The 20722-nt window shown below is 47.7% G+C and overlaps 1 protein-coding gene across 2 annotated transcripts in view; it reads left to right on the top strand.

The window, feature by feature from the left end:
- The first annotated feature begins 11669 nt into the window (after positions 1–11669).
- LOC135915455 (NAD kinase-like) overlaps positions 11670–20722 on the top strand; it is a 111559-nt gene continuing 102506 nt past the window's right edge. The window contains exon 1 of one of the 2 annotated variants that reach the window (XM_065448534.1): positions 11670–12124. In XM_065448534.1, the coding sequence (XP_065304606.1) occupies positions 12064–12124 (61 nt within the window). In that variant the 5' untranslated portion in view covers positions 11670–12063. The remainder of the gene's footprint in view (positions 12125–20722) is intronic. The other variant, XM_065448539.1, reaches the window with a different exon arrangement.

Below are 20722 nucleotides of genomic sequence, written 5' to 3'. Positions count from 1 at the left end.
ACTAACTAATGACACTTAGTCGTTTTGGAACGTTCTGTAAACCGCTCCCGCGAGAAGCTTTATCTCGGAATATACTCGGAAAGGAGCGGGCGCCTTGGGCACCGGTTATTCGATCGCTCTTCTCCGGCATTTCTTTCTCCATGGCTCCAACGTCGAGAGCTCCGAACCCTGTCGCCGGGGCACGGAGTATGCGCCGGAGCAATCGTCGAGGTTTATAGCACTTCTGTCACGTGATCACCAGAGAGCGTCGCCACAGGCCACTGTTGGTGTCTGTGCATCGTGACCGGGCAAATGCAATGCTGGCGTCTCTCAACAAACGCAGGTGCACGCCGTTTTCCACGGCAGCGTTTTTCTGGCAGCTTTTGCGGACTCCGATTTATGCTGTTTGCATATTGTGTCTGTGCCTCTGCGATTTCCTCCTCTCCGACAGCGAGTAACGCAGTTCGGCTTGCGTGTTTGTCCCGCGACTCCGAGTTCAAGGAACGCCGAATACGCCGCGTATGCTCCGTCAGAGGAGATGGAAGCGACCAGTCGACGGAGCCATAAAGATGCGAACGATTGGGCTGGTCTCGACAGCTGCGCGCACCTTCTTCAGGGGGGCGACCAGTGAACCCTTACTATCAGTCCCCTTAATCGCATTTATGAAAGCGCACATGGCTATGCCTCCGTGAATACTGCGTCGCCCTCGCGTCACAGTACTCCAAATAAAAGGCGCACCAGGCTGCACGAACTGAACCCTTCGCTCCAACTTCGGCCTCCACCCGGGCTTCACCCAAGTGAAGTGTCGCTTCAATACCGGCTGTGGTTGGGATTGGCTTTCACGAAGACGTACACTACTTTCATTAGAATGACAGACTGCGCTGCGAGGGCCGTCTGCGGCGACTAAGAGAATAGGGAACATTTATTGTGCCACTGTCAACGATATCAGTCGGAAAGACAAACATTATCTATCTCATTGCGACACCTGGACGATCGGCCGTTGTTCGTGCAGGTGCTACTTGAAGACCATCCCCGTCGCTCGTCGACTCGCAAAAGCTGTGAAGGCGCTTTTGCCTTCCTTGAGGGCGACTGGCCGATGTGAACGCCTTTGACTTGCTCAGGTCCTCCGCGTGCGTGCGCGAGCTCACCGCATCTTTCCTCCCCTCGCCATCCCTCTCTCTGTCTCATGTTTTTATTCCCTCTTTCCCGTCCGTCAGAGTAGGGTAGCCAACCAGACGCATTTCTGGTTAACATCCCTGCCTTCTCTCTCTCTCTATCTCTCCTCCTCCTCATCCTGCTCCTCATCTCCTGCATCACTTCTTTTTTTGTTTTCACGATATGGCTGCGTTGACGGTGATAGTCGATTAAAAATCGCCTGAAATATTATTTTGTCTGTTAGAAGTCGATACAGCCGCCACTGCGTAAGCTGAGGCATGTGCGATATCGCCTGCAGTATAAGTGTTTATGTTGCCTCCCGCGTGACTGTGCGCGGGCGCCCAGCCCCTGGCTTGTTGTTGTACGCTGTAGTACCAAAGCCCGCAACAACGACAATTTGGCGTTAAAAATAGCAAGCCGTTGTTTGCCGTTGTTTGCCGCTGTGTACGTGATCCCCAAGGATGCTGCCAAGGATCGGCGACGCGAAGGCGAGAGCTTATTACGGAAGCGTTGGCACGCCGCCATCTTGGGCCCGTTAGCACCGCGGGACGCTTCTTTTATCGTTCTGCCCGAGCATCAATGTTATCACGTAACTGCCGACTGCAATACTGTCCAGAAGGTCACAAACGCTTCGCAAGCGTGTGAAAACAATTGCCATCTGATACGCAGAGAGAATATACTGTGCCGGTGTTTCTTTTACGGCGCTTCCAAATCGGACCGGATTGCGAAACACTGGTTTACTGTGTCTATCATGTGCCTGCGCGATGAAGGTGGTCCTCCCAAGTGGTAGAACTCGTATTCTTGTTCTCGTCTCCCATACACCCGTTATTTTAATAAATGAGACTTAAAGAAAGTCACCTCATAATGGTGGCGGCTAATTGATTTCACAAAGCAGGAATAGATGAAGAAAGAAAAGCCTGGAAAATGACAACAGATGCACAGAAGTCGGGTAAACCAAAAGCTAAGGGTGCAAAAGAGGGTCAACGAGGTCCCCGGGTAGTCCCAAACCCACGCAGAGCGCAGGAAGGCAAGATGTTAGGACACCTTACAGAACAGACTTTATGCTGAGTCCCGAACATGCACCCGAGGCCGCAAGGCGGTCCGAGTTGAACAGAGCCACAGATGAATAGGCCCCCTGTTTCTTTAGGACGCTAACTTGCAAATGCATCAATTATACGACGTCGCTTGTTTTCCTTGGATAATAGTTGCCCAACACCGGCTATTTTCCCACCCATTTTCGACGCAGAATACCTCGCAAGAAGTCATCGCCACCCGCCATCTATGCTTCGAGCGTTCCCTGGGGCAAAGAATGTCCGCGACAGTGTACTTAGCGGTGGGAAGAGTCAGCGACCTGAAGACTATGAGCGGTGGCTTATATAAGCCACCGTTCATATATTAATTTATATATTTTACGAGCCGCTCTTGCAGCCGCTCTTGCAACGGGCCTGTACATGCTTATATTTAGTTTCGTTCTGACTTACCCACTAAGAGAGAGAGAGAGAGAGAGAAACGTTTAATATTCGAAACAGTGTCCCGAGCGAGGCCCGGTATCACCCTAAGGTGGGAAGGCTCCTTAGTCCAGGAACCCTCTGGCTTCGACTGCCCTCTTGGCCCTAGCGACGAGCTGTCGTTGGTCTTCCAGGACCCCGAGGGCGAGCTTGGCCTCCCACGTTTCGAATAGGAAGGCAAACTACGAGAAAAAAGAAAACGTAGTCATCAGCAACAATGAAAGCTCCGATGACACATCCCGGAATCATGGTAACATGGTTTGCATGTGGAAATTTGCATGCGCAATGCTTTAAAGCTTGAAAAGACGCGGTCACTAAGGGCGCCAGAAATAGCTCAGCGCGGGCGCCGCCCTAACTGACGCGCTTCAGGTGGGGGGCACCCAGCTATCCCGTTTGAGTCACGAATTATGATGGATTGCCCGCGAATGAGCTTAATATATTCCCAAGGCTATGCACATCTCTTCGAAAGCTATCAGCTCGATTATTTGCGTTTTCTTTCATAGCCTATTTTGGCAATATTCCAATTGGCTCAGTCGCACATGGTGGAAAGATTTCCAGATTATTTTCAAGTATTCACAGCTGCGTCTGTGCACAGCGGTGGTCAAAGCGCCTCTGCAGCTTTTTCTGCTCTTCGGCTCAAGTACGACGTATATTTTATGTACCCCATCCAGCCTCGTTAACAATTGCGGAGCTAGCAGCGAAAATGTTGCACTGAAATACGTGCAAGAGGAGTTACCCGCATCGACGATTGCCATCATTACGGACTCCCGCGCTAACCATAGCAGATTACAACGCCGTCAGATTGAGTGTCCATTTGTACGCAGCGTCACTGACTCTGCCAACAAAATCGCATCGCACCGAGTGTCTCTCGTTGCCCATTGGATACCTTCACACGTAGAGATCGCCGGAAATGAAGAGGCTGATCTGCTGGCTTCCACTTGCGTTCATAACGACTGTGTCTGCCCTGAAATTTTGTGCAAAGTGGATGACGCTCGTCTGCTAATTCGTTGCCACGTACTCAAGCGGCATCCAGACCAGCGCGTCGCAAATGGAACGTTCCCAGGATACAATGTCTGCCGTATGCGATCCAATCTATTTTTATTCTATGAATTCCCATCTCATGATCAGGGTTCCCTGTGATTAGTTTACCTAGGTAAACGTACTCGAGGAAAGAGCTCTAAGTACTTTTTCCCCGAAAGCAAAAGTCTTCCTCAGGTACATGGATGATTGTTTCTGCATCGTGAAGATGGGGCAAGTCGAAAATCTTCAGAGACACTTAAACGCCATAGACCAGGATATACAGTTCACATATGAGCGCGAACAGAACTTATCGCTCCCATTCTTAGATGTACAAGCTACACCGACAGACTGCATTCTAAAATTTTCGGTCTACCGAAACCCAACGCCCACGGGCCGCTACCTTCGCTTCGAGTCCGACCATCCGGCAAACCACAAGGCGTCTGTTGTAAATTCTTTATTCAAAAGAGCCGAAACTCATTCCTCATCGGATCAAGAGAAAGAAAAGAGAACGGTTTTTAACGAACTTAAAAGCAATGGATACAGAGGGGACTTAATTCGAAAAACAACCCGACAACAAAAAAGAAGAAACAAACTATGGGACCTTCAGCCGTTGACTTTTCCCCCAGCCCAGAAACGAGCGTCCATCCTACACATCAGAAGTACCAGCGAAGCGCTCAGCCGAATGTTGAAAAAAGAAGGCCTCAATGTTGCGCACAAACCGATAAACACTTTCAATATCCTCCTCCCTAAACCAAAAGATCGTCCACCAAAAGAAAAAGCTCAAGACGTCGTCTACAAAATCAGCTGTACCGGCTGTCCGACATCGTTCATCGGGGAAGCGACAAAACTAAAAGAAATAATCAGTCAAGAGAACGACGTCAGAACATTCAACCGTATACGCAGCGCCGTCGCCGAACACTCTGAAGACGCCGACCACAAAATTGCTTTCCAAGAAACCCAAATCCTTCATATAGAGACGAACTCGCGAAAAAGACCGCTACTGCAGTCATGGCACATTCAGAATACGGGGGGTAACATAAACCACGTGAAGGGCAACCTAACTCGGTGTATATTCATGGCCTTGGCGACATGACGGAAAGAAGAAAAGGACGCCTAGGCGGGTAAATTTCCGCTCGAGGTCACCAACACCAGAACGTCTGCGTTCCCCCCCCTCCCCCCCCCCCGCCTCCCGAGTGGCCGCCTCCCGCCAGTGGCACTCTCGCAGGTGGTGTCAAGCTCCCCCAGCACCGGTCATCCCAACCGACCAGCACCACTGCAGCCATCTCACCCGTTCACTCCCCCCCCCCTCTCACCTGTGAAGTATCTCCCCTCCTTCCGTACTCTTCCCTCCTTTTTTACAAAAGACTCTTTAAAAGTTGCACACCGCCACCCCTGAAGAAGGAGCCGAATAGGCTCCCAAACGTCGGGCTAATAAAATTCACTTATTCGGTTGGAGTCAGTCTGAAAGTCCTAATCAATTTCCCAACCAGACAGACAATTCTGTCGAAATGTTTAGCTTCAACTCGTCTGCAGTGTTGCTGAATAGAACAATGCCAGCGGCAAATGGAAGGTTGCTGGCATATTCGCCGTCGATCCTTACTCCTAAGCCTTCCCAGTTTAATAGCTTCAATACTTCTTCCAAGCACGCAGTGAATAGCATTGGAGAGATTGTTTCCTTGTCTGACCGCTTTCTTTATAGGTATCTTCTTACTTTTCTTGTATAGAATTAGGGTGGCTGTGGAATCTGTAGATATTTTCCAGGGTGTTTACGTAAGCGGTCTGTACTTCTTGATTACACAATGCCTCTATGACTGCTGGTATCACTACTGAATCAAGTGCTTTTTCGTAATCTATGAAAGCCATACAGAGAGGCTTAATGTACTCTGGGGTTTTTTCGATAACCTGATTAATGACATGCATGTGATCCATTGTACAGTATCCCTTCCTGAAGCCAGCTTGTTCCCTTGGTTGACTAAAGTGCAATGTTGCCCTCATTCTATTGGAGATTATTTTGGTGAATATTTTATATAATGCTGGGAGTAAGCTAATAGGCCTATAACTTTTCAATTCTCCCTTTTTGTGTATTAGTAGAATGCTTGCATTCTTTCAGTTTTCTGGGTCTGCTGCAGTCGATAGACACTTCGTATAAAGAGCCGCCAGTTTTCCAAGCATTATGTCTCCTCCATCCTTGATTAAGTCGACCGTTACTCCATCTTCTCCTGCCGCTCTTCCTCGTTTCATGTCTTGTAAGGCCCTTCTGACCTCATCGCTAGCTATAAGAGGAGTTTCTGTATCCTGTTCATTGTTGTTTCTAATGGAGGCGTCCTGACTCCTCCGGGTACTGTACAGGTCACCGTTTATAGATTCTTTTCAGTTCCGCATCCCCTCGCCGCACCCGAAGCGAGTATGCGGCCCGCCTCCGTGCCCGCCACCGCGGCGCTGCTGTCGAAGTTTGCGCCAATCAGGCGCGTCGTCTGCTGCAGGCGCGCAGCGTTCCGTTGTGCTTTCGCGCGGCGCTTAAACTGAACGCGTTGCTCACGCTTCACGGCGTCATTATCTGCGCTGTACAAGTTTTAGGAGTTAGTCCACGTATGCGTACAAACGATCAATGATTTAGAAAAAAGTGGGCATTGGCGATTCCATTTAGTTTTCGGCAGAATAGTCGCTTTCGCGCGTGTGCTTTTTGTGCTTTTGGTTTTGATGCGTTTAAACGCTTTAAGCCCGCTGTAGAAAACTACGCTGTCGCCTGTATGGCGTGTTAATCAACATTCATTGATCAAAACATATGTAAACAACGTTATAAATCGGGGGAATCTAATTGATCGTCTGTGCATCTCGGCGCTGGCGTTTCATACCTCCCGCATCTCTATGGTGAAATGAGGGGTTTATTTCGCCCTTGCTCTTGAAAGGTGACGCTACATCTCCGTATCAATCACGCTGATCGCCAATACTTTTTATTCCTGTTTTCCGAACGCGATATTGTGCAAGTCCGGCTTAACAAAAATTGAAACAACGAAGCCTGATCATTTCCCCCGATATTAGTAAGGACGAGATGCACCCTCCAGGGTCGTTTAGAGAGGATCCATAAAGTGACTTCTTAGTTTACAAGGCACATATAGAGGACTACCTGATAAATGCATATCGTGCTGCCATTGCTCTGCTATCTCTGGTAAATAGTTATAAAATAAAAACATTACAGAGATGTTTTAGCGGACTTGTGTTAGCATACGATAGTTTATTAAAGCTCTTCACACTTTCAGAGACCCTCCTTTTCACTTCATTTACCATTCACACGAGCTTTGCTTTTTTACGTTCCCTCCGAGCTCTATTGGCACTGTCGTTCTCCTGACTCTTGAAAAAGGGTCAGGAGAACGTTCGAGTCAGGAGTCAGTCGTTCTCCTGAAAAAAGTGCATTCGTGTGACCAAATAGAAGTGTACAATGTATGCTGGAATATCACAGCTATGCTCTGGGCAATCGATATAGTGTGTCCCTGTCTTGCAAGGGCATCTAAAGACCTCCAGAAAAGGTTTCCAAGGGCTTCTTTTTTTTTTGATGCTTGCACAATGGTCTGTTCTATGCTTTTCAGGCAGCTAAACATTTTCCTTGAAGGACAAACAAGGCTGCCAGACACAAACTCGCGTCCAATCACAAGCGTTGCTTAAGGAGGTAGAGAGTCTTGTGAAGCCCTTGTATCCCTTTTGAAATTCATGCAGGAGGTCACGTTCATCATTTTATCGGATCTTAAGTGATTGCCATATCCATGGGCAACGCCGGCAACAGTTTTTCGCGGGCAGATACTACGTAGGTCATGTCTTTGCGAACTACGACTCTTCGATGTTGTGTGTACCTCTCCCTCCATTCGTGCCTCGTGAAAAACAATCTGTGATCGCTGTCCATTTAGTCTTCAAGAGTTGCCGATCTCCACTGTCGAGGCAACCGCGAAGACGGGCTCTTCTCCACCAACTCATTAGCATTCAAACAGCTGATTTGCACGGGCTGCGGTTGCTTTTGTACGTGCCCTCTGCAGCGTCACTCTGAGTTGCCTCTGCGTTTGTTTCGACGCTTGCTCTCTTTTTTTTTGAGATATTCTCCGTTTACGATTTCAGGATAAGTACTGCGGGAGATTGGGAAATACGGTACGAACTGCGTCACTCCTGAGAGGCCATACTCCGTGCCCGATTAAATTTCAATCACTTTTCTGTTGATTACAAATTTATACGACTTCACAATGCCCCCTTCTTGGAAGTGGGTGTTGCACACTTTGGATGTTTCCCGCAACACTTTGTCTGCGCGTGGTATCGCTCTCTCCCACTTTGCAAGGAGACGCGGATCGGTAGGCGGAGAGAAGTGCCTCTTCTCTGTGTTACGCCGCTACCCGCTGTTACATCCCGGCACGAAACACGTTGGTATTTGGTTGCCCAGTCCTACCCCTTGTAAAGAAGATAAATCACACGCACCGCCTACCTTCTGACAGCAAAAAATTTTAAAAAGTCTGGCGATCAAGAGCGGTAGCCCACACTACTTGCACACTTGCAGGTTCCAAGGGCAACATGATCGCCCACACCGACCACACCATATCATACACCGAAAGCTGCTGAAGCGCAACTTGCACACTACTCACGATAATGCACACGCACTTACAGGGAAAAATCAGGACCACTCGACAAGCAAACGCGATGCAAATGCTCACGGCTACTGCAGCGTCGGCAGCGTTGCTGCACGGCAGCGTGGCTAGCGTAGCGCAAGCTTCGACCGCAGCGCCATCTCAGTGCCTAGGCACAAAACGCGCCCACTTTGGGAGGAGCAGTTTCGAAACTAAAAAGGGCAGGTACAAGTCAGTATAGAATTATTGCGTTGCTTTCACTATACCTTGTCAGTTTATGTCGGCTGATAAATCTTTTCCTATATTTCAAGCGGTCATCCTGCGATCAATACGTTCCCGTTTCCGATGCTACCGGTTGGTTTAATTAGTCTTATGCAAATGTCACGTTGCGGCGTTTTCCTAGTTTCTCCGGTTGTTATAGTGAGCGTGCGTCTTTGGAATTCGCGGCAGCCGTTGAAAACTGAATGAATTTAAGTGACTTCACTCAAGGTGAACCCCTTTTAGCCAACAAACCTAAAAGTTATAGAAAGTGTTCTGGCCTATATGCCGGAACTTTTTGTATAAGTTTTAGTAATCCCGTCACGATGAATGTTCACGGTAGTGCGATTCGCATTGAAGTAATGTAGCGATGCATTGTATTGCCACCGCCTGAAAGCGTCATGTATGGGGTGCGTCTGCAGCCGAGCTCCTCTCTCGGGCTACGCAGACACGCAGCGCCACGTATAGCGGCGCCACCCCGAAGTCCGCGTATGGCGTGTGTCTTAATATTCCACCGCGATCCTGCTCGGTACCGGGCAAGTCTTAAGGTACGGACACACTAGCGGCAAAACGCGCGCGGCGCGCCGCCGGCGGCGCGCCGCGTGCCGCGAAACCTGCCGCGGAACCGGTTTGGTCTGCCGCACAGAGGATGGGTCCAGGACCCATTTTCGGCGGCTTGCCGCGTGCCGCGAACCAATGAGAGACGTCCGGGCTTTCTCCTAAGCGCCACCTCTTGGCTACTGCCGAAGTTACTTCCAGCGGCGGCGGCGGAACCACGATCGACGACCGAGCGCTCCGAGCCAGCCGCGACTGCTTTATGTGCATCCACGTGCTCGTGTGCATCCACGGTGAAAAATGAATTTGAACCGGCAGAATATGATGGAGCAATTTCTAGAGACTGTTCGCTTGTTCCCCTTTCTATATGATAAAACCCATCCGGATTATAAATACAAGGACGCCAAAATGAACCGGTGGGTGATCATCGGCAAAACATTCGATCTGACTGGTGAGTTGCTTTCATTCTTTATCTGAGCTTCCGCTGAATGTTCACGTCGGCAGGAATGTGCGGGGGTGAGCACACTTGTTTAGAGTGCTCTAGCGGTGGGCTGCGGAGCAAAACATTCGCTTGCCCCTCGACGTCTCGGTAGCGCCAGCAGGGGTGCACCCAAAACCTTCGTCTACGTGCCTTTTGCGCGCGCCGCCGTCGCAACAGCAGAGAACACACAATGACCAAAACGCTCATCGTCGTCAGAACATCGTCGTCTGCATCTGCCATTGCAGGAATCAACGCGATCAGCGCGGTAGATGACGAGGGACGAGGAGCTGGCCTGCTCGGAGCAAGGAAAAAGCGCGCGACAACGGCGATGTCGCGCCTATGCTCGCGCAGTTCGAGACAAGGCGAGATCAGCGCTGTCACGTGACTCGGCGGCGGCCGCCGCGCACACAACCGATGTGGCCTCTCTGCCGCGCGGCGTTCTTGCCGCCGGCGGCGTGCCGCGCGCGTTTTGACGCTAGTGTGTCCGTACCTTTAAAGGATTTCTTTTTGTCATTATAAAGCCGCACATACAGTAGCATATATACCTAGTGGCGTGAAACCCAAGTTGGCGTGAAACAGGTTAATTCAAATTGAGCTATACTCAATGTCACGCACTCAGTGACCTGAGCAGGTTCAACTGTTGGTTCCGAACGCAGTTCCCCAAGCAAAGCCAGCCCGATGCTTCACCCATCAGACCGCGGATTGCCAGCCAGCCAAGTTGGTGAGAAAACAGTTAGATAGATAGACAGTGAGAAATATAGATACCGGAAAGTGAGTGAAATATGCCAAGAATGCTAATCGCATTAAAGGCAATATCTGAGAGTGCTAAGGAATAGTGATTGGAGCATAATTGACTCGACTGCGTTGGAAGCGGGCAGACACACTAGTGCTTGGATTGTGCCTTTCGCTCTTGACGCTCCTGGCAGTAATAAATTTTTTGCGTTTTGTGATAGAGTTCCGGCAGTAACCTTTCATAGATCACCGAGGGCATGAAAGAACACGCAGAGACAATAACGAATACATTTATATCGCACTATAGACAATTAACCTGCATATTTGCAATCAAATAGGCATAGTACAGTGAACAAGAGCAGACAACTGAATTGACAGTACTCTCCTTTGCTCATTCGCGCTTCGGAGAGCAATCGACAAAAAAAAAAGAAAAAAAGAAAATAGACTTCTGAAAAGTGGTGCAAATCGATTAAACTCGCATGCCGAGGACATTCGTGCTATTAAAGGTTCTCGTTTTGTTTGTTTATTTACTTACGTACTTATTGCCTTGATTTGCACGCATGGAATATGACAGCATCGCTGCAACACCTTCGTCATGTCACCTCGTGCAGATCGCACTTGCCGTATCCAAACAGAAGATCTGTTACACGAAACACGTGGTGCTGAAAATTAGTCCCGCCGTACGTCAAGCCACGCTTACTACCTGCAGCGGCGTCCTTCATAACTTACTCTACGGCTTCGGGCCGTTTAACCCCCACAGTTCTACTTCTTTATATTAGAGAGCTTTAGTTTAGGGGACGCAAGCGGCTTGCGTACGCAAGAACTAGGGGCGACGGTACTGCGCATGCGCAGACGGTTCTGCGCATGCGCAGTGCTGTCGCCCCTAGTTCTTGCGTACGCAAGTCTCTTGCGTTCCCTAGACTAAACCTCTCTGTTATTTGTCACGTAGCGGCATCCACCGCACCCTTCGTCCTACGGCTCCCGTCCTCCTTTGCCGGCACAGCACAAACGAAGGCGCGCCGATGCCTACCGTCACCGCGCGCCGCATATACGGTGTACCACGACGTGGCCGTCGAATCGGCGCGGCCGCAGCTGGAGTTTATTCTTGAATATTGAAACCAGCCGCCGCTTGCCAACAGGTTGGCGCCTCGAGCACTCGCTGACGGCGATCCAGCACCCTTCCTGGCCGCGAGCGCGGTGCCTTCTACTACGACTACCCTGAGTGCCTTCTTCATTCTTTTTCTTTCTTTTTCTCTACACCGCACGCGCGCGCGCGCGCTCCGTCGTTGGTGGTGGTGGTTCCCGTCCTTCGCTCCACAATCAGCGGACGGCGGCGACGAGAGGTGAAAGGGGGGCGACACAACTGGCAAATTTTCTTCTCGCGGCAGTTGCCGATCACGTGCGAAGAAGCGATGCAATAACGGCCCGCCCGCCCGGCCGGCTGCAGGTGGAGCAGACGGCGAGATGTGCGCGCCGCTCATTCTCCCCTCCGGTGCGGCTGCGAGCGCGCGCCACTGGAATTATCGGCCTTGTCCGCCGGCCTAACCTCCCGAGCTTCGCTCCGGGCGCTCGCGCTCCGTGACCGTTGCCGTACTGCTTGAGGAGCGCCGGAAGGGTTTCGAAAGACGCGGCGTAACGAGCGGGTAGCGAGGACGGGCCGAAGACCGCGACTCGTCGCCCCCCCTCCCGGTGAATCGCCACCGTGAGTGAGAGGCCTGTACGCTTGGAGTCCACGGCTAACCGCCGCTTTGTCAAGAGGGCCTTCAGAGCGATGGACGCCGGAAAAGCGGTGACGTCCAGTGCCACGGGCCGCCGCCGCCGCCGCCGGACCGGTGAGTGAGTGGGACGCTGTGCTGGATTTGATAAGGAAGAAGGAAAGCTCCCGGGAGCTTGTTACGTCGGGGACGCATAAGAGTGAGGAAGGCGGTAGCGTACTGTGGTACCTCTTTCGTTGACTTTTGCCCTAGCGCCGTAATACCCGAGACGGCAGGTCGGTAAGCGTGTGTAGCGACAGCATATCAGTGAGCCTTTCCCTTGTCGAGTAAGACACAATGTCAGTTAGTGGAACTTCAAGTGACATGCATGCTTCGACGAAATAGACAACGTTTGCAGTTTACATCGAGTTCTACAAGCGAAGAGTCGCCGAAAGTTATCTTCGGAACACTCTTCGCTCTCGCGTTCCCTCCCTGTATTCTGAAAGAAACGAAGCAAACCATTGTGTAACCTCGTTGCTTAGGTACATAGACAGTTCTTTACCTACAAGACTTTCGTGGGCGACATATCTGAGTATCGAAAAAGTATGATTTTGACCAGTATGTTCAGCGAAAGCGTCCTCGGGAGTTTCTAGTTCGCGCTCTTGCAGTGAGCGATGCGGGATGATCATCTCTCGATGCTGTTCAAGAACCCTGGACTCCTTGTAATGTCGCACCAACTCAAAAGCATATCACCGACGTATTCAGCCTGTCGAACGTTGTTGGCTGTTGTGGGTTAAGGGCGGGACGTATTGGTATGTGTGGTTCATAAGCCTTAAACACCCGTGTTCGAACCCATGGACCGTCGATCGTGCAGGTCACATTAGCCGCCACGGTTAATGTGACCGGCATTTCGATGACGCTTTCACACACATAGATTGAAAGCCGCGATTTCTGAAGCTTCTAACAGTAACCTGGCAGCCAGCCTAGGAATGCGGCAAGAACTCACTGGATTGGTGACTTATGTAACCTGCAGGTGGGTTTTCATGTCAGACTCCACCACTGTGTCGCGCTTTTTTTTTTCATTCTGCCTCCAGTGTAATTAATCACCGGCCTTTTACAACGAAATATATCGACTGCATTGTCACCTTCCCATATACTGCTTTCATTTGCGTTTCTACGCTGTAGTTATCAGATTCCAGAGACACAGACGCACATGCATGTTTACCGCGGTACAAGGTGGCACTTCCGCCGTTTGACAACAGTTGTTTATGATATTACGGGTTAAAGCACGAATACTTTTTTTCATTTACGTTTTGAACGCGAGTGGCTTTCTGTTCATGAGCTCAAAGACATAGTTCCCTTACGTCACACTGGGAAGCACCTACTTGTACATCACCCTAACCGCAGAAGTTGTCAACCACCTCCAAAAAAGTGCGAGAACAGAGCATGCACAATTTTAGAACACCTTGCAAAGCCATCAAGTAATACTCCCCTGGAACAGATGACGTAGGTTGTGAATACTACTCCGGGCAGAAGGAGCGATACTTCCTCCACCAGGAAAAAAAAGTGAACAGCAAGGGATTCCTAAACAAGACCCGGATTGTTAGACTGATGCATGCCTGATGAGTGACACCTCTTATACAAGAAGCGAGCGGCGCTGAGAAGACACGCAGCTTTGTTCACTTCGAACAGTGAGCCTCTGTACTGATGATCTGCATGACAAGCTCACGTAATTTCAGTCGACGCTGCCAGGACAACCAACCAACCGCGGTTGCCCAGTGGCTATACATCGTAGTGCTCGGAGCGTGAGGTCAAATATGCCTTCCGTGAAAAAAAAAACAACTTTATTACCGGAAGATAACCAAGAATCCTGAACTGCGCCGCCTCTCGTAAGCGAGGTGTTGCTCAGAAACGTGAAGACCAAGAAACCCAACTAAATGATTAAAAAAGAAGGGCTACTAAACGACTATTTCCCACTTTGGCCAGCGGGAAATGGTCGAAGCTGATATTCGTCCGATAAGATAATTGAAAGGCGACTTCAGTGTTCCTTACCGTCCAACCATTGTGGCTAATGTGATAATGGAAGTGAAGTAATTGAATAAGTTAATGCCATCACTTGAAGCACTCACATTCAGTAATTAAACGCTACGCGCAGTAAGCGTGCTCCTCTGTACATGTGCAGAGGGACACTTATCTACGTGGAACAACACTGAGTCACAAGATTTTTTTCCGCAACGTAATCTCCTCGAAAGGAAACTGTCAAACCACTTAACGAAACTCGCCAATCACGAACTTTGAATCTCTGAAGAAAAAAAAAGTAAAGTTAGTTTTAGAGCTTCAATAAACACATGCTGAAGATGCAAATTACTCACTTAAGGTCATTGTCTGGAAAGTTTCGCTTAAGTGGCGGGCAGCGCTATCCGCAACGCTTAAAGACACATTAGCAGCCCAATCAAATGCATCTTTTATTCAAAAAACTGACGGTGGGTCTCCGTTTCTGCACCCTGGTCACGTCCACGTCCGGCCGTTACGGCAGACCCCTCAGCTGCAGCCCGACTGAAGGACGCTGTCAATTTGCTCGTTGAAACTGCAGCCATCGAGGTTTCACGGAAGCATAGGCCAACGATGTGTCGGCGCTGGACGAGCAGCTGTCCGAAGTGATTTTAATCTTCGATTTCAGCTGCAAATACATCAGATTTACCCAGCCCTCGTTTCTCGTGGCCAGGTGATGGTGCTCTCCGCATTCAAAGGTAAACAAACTCAGTGGATCGATGCCCGACAGTGGGTGATTGTTTTTCACTGGCGATGGCACTACTTTGAGATTTAAGTTGTCATGCGACAGTCAGAAAAGAAGGTTCTCTTCTCAGAAGAGAAGCTTCTGTTCTCAGAAGGTTCTCAGAAGAGAAAACGCTAACAACAAACTTTCCATAGGGAATGCATTTAATGCCTTTAGAGGGCATTTGAACGTGAATGCCCAGGTTTGTGCCTATACGATAGTGAAACTGTGGCTGTGTCCCTATGACAGCTCTCCCATAATTCTCGGAAGTGCAACAGTACAAGAGCCTCAATCACGCTCCAAGCACGAAGTGTCCAGCTGATATTCGATTGCAGAAGTGTAGCGCCAGGACTGGTACGCCCTCCGTTCTTCATGCATGTGCCATGTATAGCCCCGACGCGATCAGTGATATGGGTAATGGATATTTGTAAATGACTAGGCGATTTGGTCCATACATCCACTGTCTTCCTCCCGTGCCCCTCGCTCTAAGAACAAAGAGAGCGCTAGCGACTCCTTTCTGCAGCGGTAGCTAGCCAACTCTATAAGCCCATAGTAGTGAGTTCTCGTACTCCTCGATGGGACTACTTGACTCCTTCCATGGAGTAAATTATTTCTGCTTCTGCAGAAACAGAGGGAGCGTACGTCATTGGGGTGTACAAGCGTTCTAACAACTGGAGCTTCCAATGCTCTTTTGTTCCGAGTACGCTGGTAGTCGTTGAATGATGCTATCGAATCGCGAACACTAATGTTCGCGTGGCACTCGTCGTGGCAACGAGTGTTGCTACATGTCTGAATGTCTGAATCAGGAAACATTTGCGCTGTGTAGCGCTGGTTATCTGTTCTGTTGGACTGGATGTAGATGTAGATCCCTGTGATCTACTGGCATGTACCCACTCTGTGGGACTGGCCAAGAATCGGATAGGTCATGCAAAAGTGGGAAGTAAGTCATAATTTTATAATAGGGAAGTTGCAATCGAAATATAGAGATTATAGAGACTGCATGATTTTATGAATCCGAAAATTCTGCCATGGCCACAAAGTAGGAACAATTCAAGTTCAATTTTGGTGAAATAAATGGAGGCTAAACAAATTTTTTGTTGAGAGATTGAGCTAAATAAACATCTTGGATGGCCGCGCTAACCTTCCCGTCACTACGCCCGAGTGTAGAGGCACACAAAGAAAGCACATTCTTAACAATTAAATCTAATCCCAAAATGCGGAGTGGTGTTTCTAGGGTTCGTATTAAGCTAATAAATCGTTGACAAGAAATTGAAAAATGTTCTGTGGTTTAATCTTCCCTGCACACATGACAAATCGGTGAGGGTGCCAGAGCAGCCCTGTATAAAAAAAATTAAAGAAGTTATGCGACAGCGAAGCCTACTAATAGTTACTTCAATTTTTCTAGACTGACAATTAGTGCTCTTCTAGGGGTACGATAAATGTTTGAAATCCTACGAATTGGTTATAGATGGTACAGAGAATTCTCGCGTCAACATTTGCCTCCGAAATCTTGCAGCTATGATCAAAGCTGGTGTATCGAGAATTTGAGTGCCTGGGCCAGTTAGCGACGTCTTCCCCAACGAATCAACCGTTTCATTTAGGACTAGGTCTGTATGCCCAGGTACCCAGACTTAATGGATTATGGGTTAAGTGTTGAGGTACTAAGGATTTAAACACTTGCAGAACACGAGATTCATTAGGTACTGTGAGTGAAGTACACAAGGACAAAGAATCAGTAACAATGGCTACGTAATTTATTGTTGGGATTAATTTACGAAGAACTAGCACTACTGCTGAAAATTCTGCAAGAAGTATTCGTACAAAGTCTGGAAGCCGCAGGGAAAATTACCAATCGAGAATAAGGCTGAATATACCAATAACACATTTTTCTTGGTTCTGCGTGGCATCAGTCGCTATGACTACATTTGTTTGTGATTTTATTAAGTAATCCTGTAAAACGGCACTTAACATTCGATAAGGTTTTGCGTTGCTTGGAAAAATATCGTCAAGTTGGGTGTTAGGAGAATTTTCCCCGTCACAAATGGGCTTTACCTCTCTGATCCTAACGTTCAACGGATCGTTGTACAAAATCAATTTGAGGAGTGTGGAATCGAGAACAACGTGCATCGAAAAACATACTAGGATGATAAATGTACTCGTGTTTGGCAACGTCTTATTTGTGATTCGTACGCCCTTGCGCCGCGAGCACATGAAACCGAATTGCAAGAGAAGGAATTCTTGCTTCTAGATACAAAATAGTATTTGGTACAAATTTAGGCAGCCCTAAACATGGCCTTAATGCCTGCGCCCCAGAGTATAGGCGCCCCAGAGTATAGGACACCGCCGAATTCCAGGACCGGGCGCACATACGTAAGGTAGATTTATAATAGGGTCTCCCTGCGCATTCCTGATGGACTGTTGCTCAGTCTACGTAACGAGCCCACCGCTCAAAGGCCCTTATAGCTGCAATATAATCTGCGTGTGCACGCCATGAAAGAGAGCTGTCGTATACAACACCAAGATACTTAACAGCATTTACTGGTGGAATGAAATCGAGCTGGTAGGACAGAAATACATGTACTGGGTCCTTCAGAGGAAATACGAACAATGAGCACTCGTTCACGTTCAGAGCCCGAATAACGGAATTTAGCCAAGCTTCTAGAACAGGCAAATACCGTTGCAGGCTTTCGTAAAGTGTTTGAATATCCTTTGGCGACGAGAATAATGCAGTGTCATCCGCATACACGTAAGTGTACATGTTCTCTTGGGATGGAATGGAGCTCAGTAAAATAATAAATAAAACCGGACATAGCACTGAGCCCTGTGGAACTCCTTTTGTCTGCCTATATGCACTCAATGAAAAGACGTTCTGGAAGCAATAAAATTCGCTGCCACTTGGAAATTCCGCAATCAATGCTTGCAAATGTTTCGGGAACTTATGTTCTAGCAGCCGGCTTACCAATGTTTCTTGTTCGACGCTATCTTGTGCTTTGGTGATATCAAGCATAACCAATGCCGCATACTTACCTCGGCACCGTGAAAGTTGTGTACTACTTCCCAGGTCAATATGCGCTCGCCATATTGAGTACCCCTGTCTGAATACAATTTGACATGGACAAAAAAGCATTCTTGTATTAATAACATTCATAACGCGGACACGTAAGGCTCTTTTTATCAAATTTGCAAAATTCGATGCAAAGGCGACTGGTCCAATGTTGTCTAGGGTATAACTCTCTCCCGTTCTTGTTTTTTTTTTTGGTAACGGTATAATCTTTGTAATCTTCCATTCTGGTGGAGTCCAAGCTCTTCTAACTGAAAATTTATGATGTTTAGTAGATCGTCTTGCCACTCTCTATATAAAATATTTCACGTGGCCGAGGTGACTCCATCAGGGCCTCGAGCCACAGTTGGAACTTTCTGCAAGACATGACAATTCATCTACAGATATCTCCGTCAAATCCTCATCAATATCGAAAATCAAAGTAGGAATACGAACATTAGAAGGAAAGCGATGCTCCAGCCCTTTAGCTAGAGCTTCCAATGACTCGATCATATAATGTGCGGATAAAACTCTAGATTTGACGTTTACCGGCAACGGAATGATTTTCTTGTATCTAAGAAAACAGAATAGCGCTCGTTTGTTATTGGGTTTGGCAAGAAAATCAAAATTATTTATGTCGTACTCATCTTTTGCTTTTAATACAGTACGTTTAAATGTAGCGGCCACTAATTTATAGACTGGCCAATTTTTCGGGCGTTGGTTATGTAACAGTTTCTTCCAGGCGGCATTTATTCTTCTATAATCCAGCGAGCAGTCATCATTCCACCAGCGCGAATAGGGTTTTTTATTGACTGAGTGAACCACAAATTCAGCTTTTCCACGGGTGCCCTCTAAGAGTGAACAAATGCTGAATGCTTTTTCTTTAAAATTCGCTTCTGATAGGGCAGCCAATGATGATCGCAAAAAACTTTGGAATTTAATTTATGTATTTTCGCGCAGGAGACACTAAGAATGTTACCGGGCACATAATCTGAAAAATCACCGGAATGTGGTCATTATTTGTGGCATAGTCACGAGTCGACCAAAAGGATACGCGAAGACCTGAACCTGCGAAGACCTGCGCTGGTTGTTGCGGCAAGCAAGCTGCTTTCGACTCTCCAAGTCAACACGAGCACACCAAACTGAGCAGCCGAGTCTGAATCCTATCTGAGAGTCACTTACTATTTGGTTCTCGCCTATACACCTTTCATTATGACCATACAATACTCTCTCGATTAGCTTTACGCGATTTGAAGTCAGAGAAATGTGCCTAATGTTATCTATTGTGTATCTGTTGCCCTGCTTTTTAAGTAGCGGGATTACTCTGGCAACTTTCCGATCTCGATGAATCCATGCATTCTAGATAGAAAAATTTATGACCTTAAGCAATTCCTGGGAAGACAATTCGAGTATTATTTTTATCATTGCTGTAGTTATGCCATCAGGACCTGGAGCTGAAGCTGGCAGTGATTTTACCACTCTCACTAATTCTTGCAATGTGACTCCTGTGAATTCATCAGCTTGCTCAGGTGCCGGCATATGATAGGGTAAAGGTGACGTAAATCGACTCTCTATACCTTTCGCAATCTCCTCCGGTGACTGCACCAATTCCGTGGAAGTTAAACTAATAGCTTCTATATTTGTTGGTACTGAAACAGTCTATTTAGGCAGTGGAAACCTATATACGTCATTTTTATTGCTAGGCTGTGACAGATAACTGTAATTAATAAAGCGAAAACGAGAGATATCCACCAAATCGTAGCAATTGCAACTGTAATATTTGGCGTTATAATGTTCTTTCGCTTTGTCAACTAGTCTACCTCAATGTAACTGCAACAAATTTGTAGTAGTTACATTTGCGTGAGCCCTTGTTATACAGCAACCTTTTCCACGCTGCTTTTCTTGATCTATTCGTCGATAGATCGTCTTTCTCTTCACTCTAAGAACAACCGCACCCCATGGAAACAAAAAGCACTTCGGCATACGATTTTATCCCGTGCGTATATCTGAATAGCCCCATATTGTACATTTATTTCTTGCTTTCAGTATAAAATATAACGCACAGCAGCTAAATGTGCTTATTCGCTCTTTTCTGCGCTGGGCCGTCGCCTCCGACGCCGTGAAGACACGTTTTTATGATAATAACGACAATGGTAATCAGTAACTGTAGCTCTGCATAGTACTGATCAAGAACTCTTCCTTATTCTAGACAAAGGCGCAAAGTACCGCTTACATTGTCACGACGTGGTTATAAGGTACACTTATACAATAACTCATTTTCCTGACGCCGACGACTTGTATTCGTCGACAGAAAGAAGGGTGTCTTGGAATTACAGACGCAAGAAATACGTCATAAGAAAACCACTAGCTTCGTATACAAGTAGCACGACGCAAATTTAAACCTCTTAACGACAAGCGTGGTCAATCAAGTGCAATAAATCGAGTAAAACGTCACAGATAAGAAACCTCCTTCATTGTTGCTTGACTGGACGCCAGCCAACTATTATCGGCGAAAATTAAAAGGCAGTGAATATCAAATTAACCAGTGACAAGATATCTAGAGCACGTGGCAAAAGAGCTGACAGAGACAACGAACATTGTCGGGCAATTTCTTTACTGTTATTTGCCTCAGGGGGTGCAGTGCGTGTAATTCCGCAAAGAAAAAAAAAACATGGGCTGCTAGTAGAATGATCCGGACTAACTTAAAGCATCATAATCATCACCGGCATCATCATCGACAGCCTATTTTGTCTATCGCACAATCAAGGTCTCTCCCGTCCACCTTCAATTACCTCTTTTCTGCGTCACGTGACACCATCCTTTACCTGCAAATTTTCTAATTACATCACACCACATAGCTATCTGTCGTCCTCGACTGCGCTTCTCTTGGCACTCATTCTGCAGCTGTAATAAATAGACC

The sequence above is a fragment of the Dermacentor albipictus genome, chromosome 2, assembly GCF_038994185.2.
Source record: "Dermacentor albipictus isolate Rhodes 1998 colony chromosome 2, USDA_Dalb.pri_finalv2, whole genome shotgun sequence".
NCBI lineage: Eukaryota > Metazoa > Arthropoda > Arachnida > Ixodida > Ixodidae > Dermacentor > Dermacentor albipictus.
This window is presented reverse-complemented; position numbering and strand designations above follow the sequence as displayed.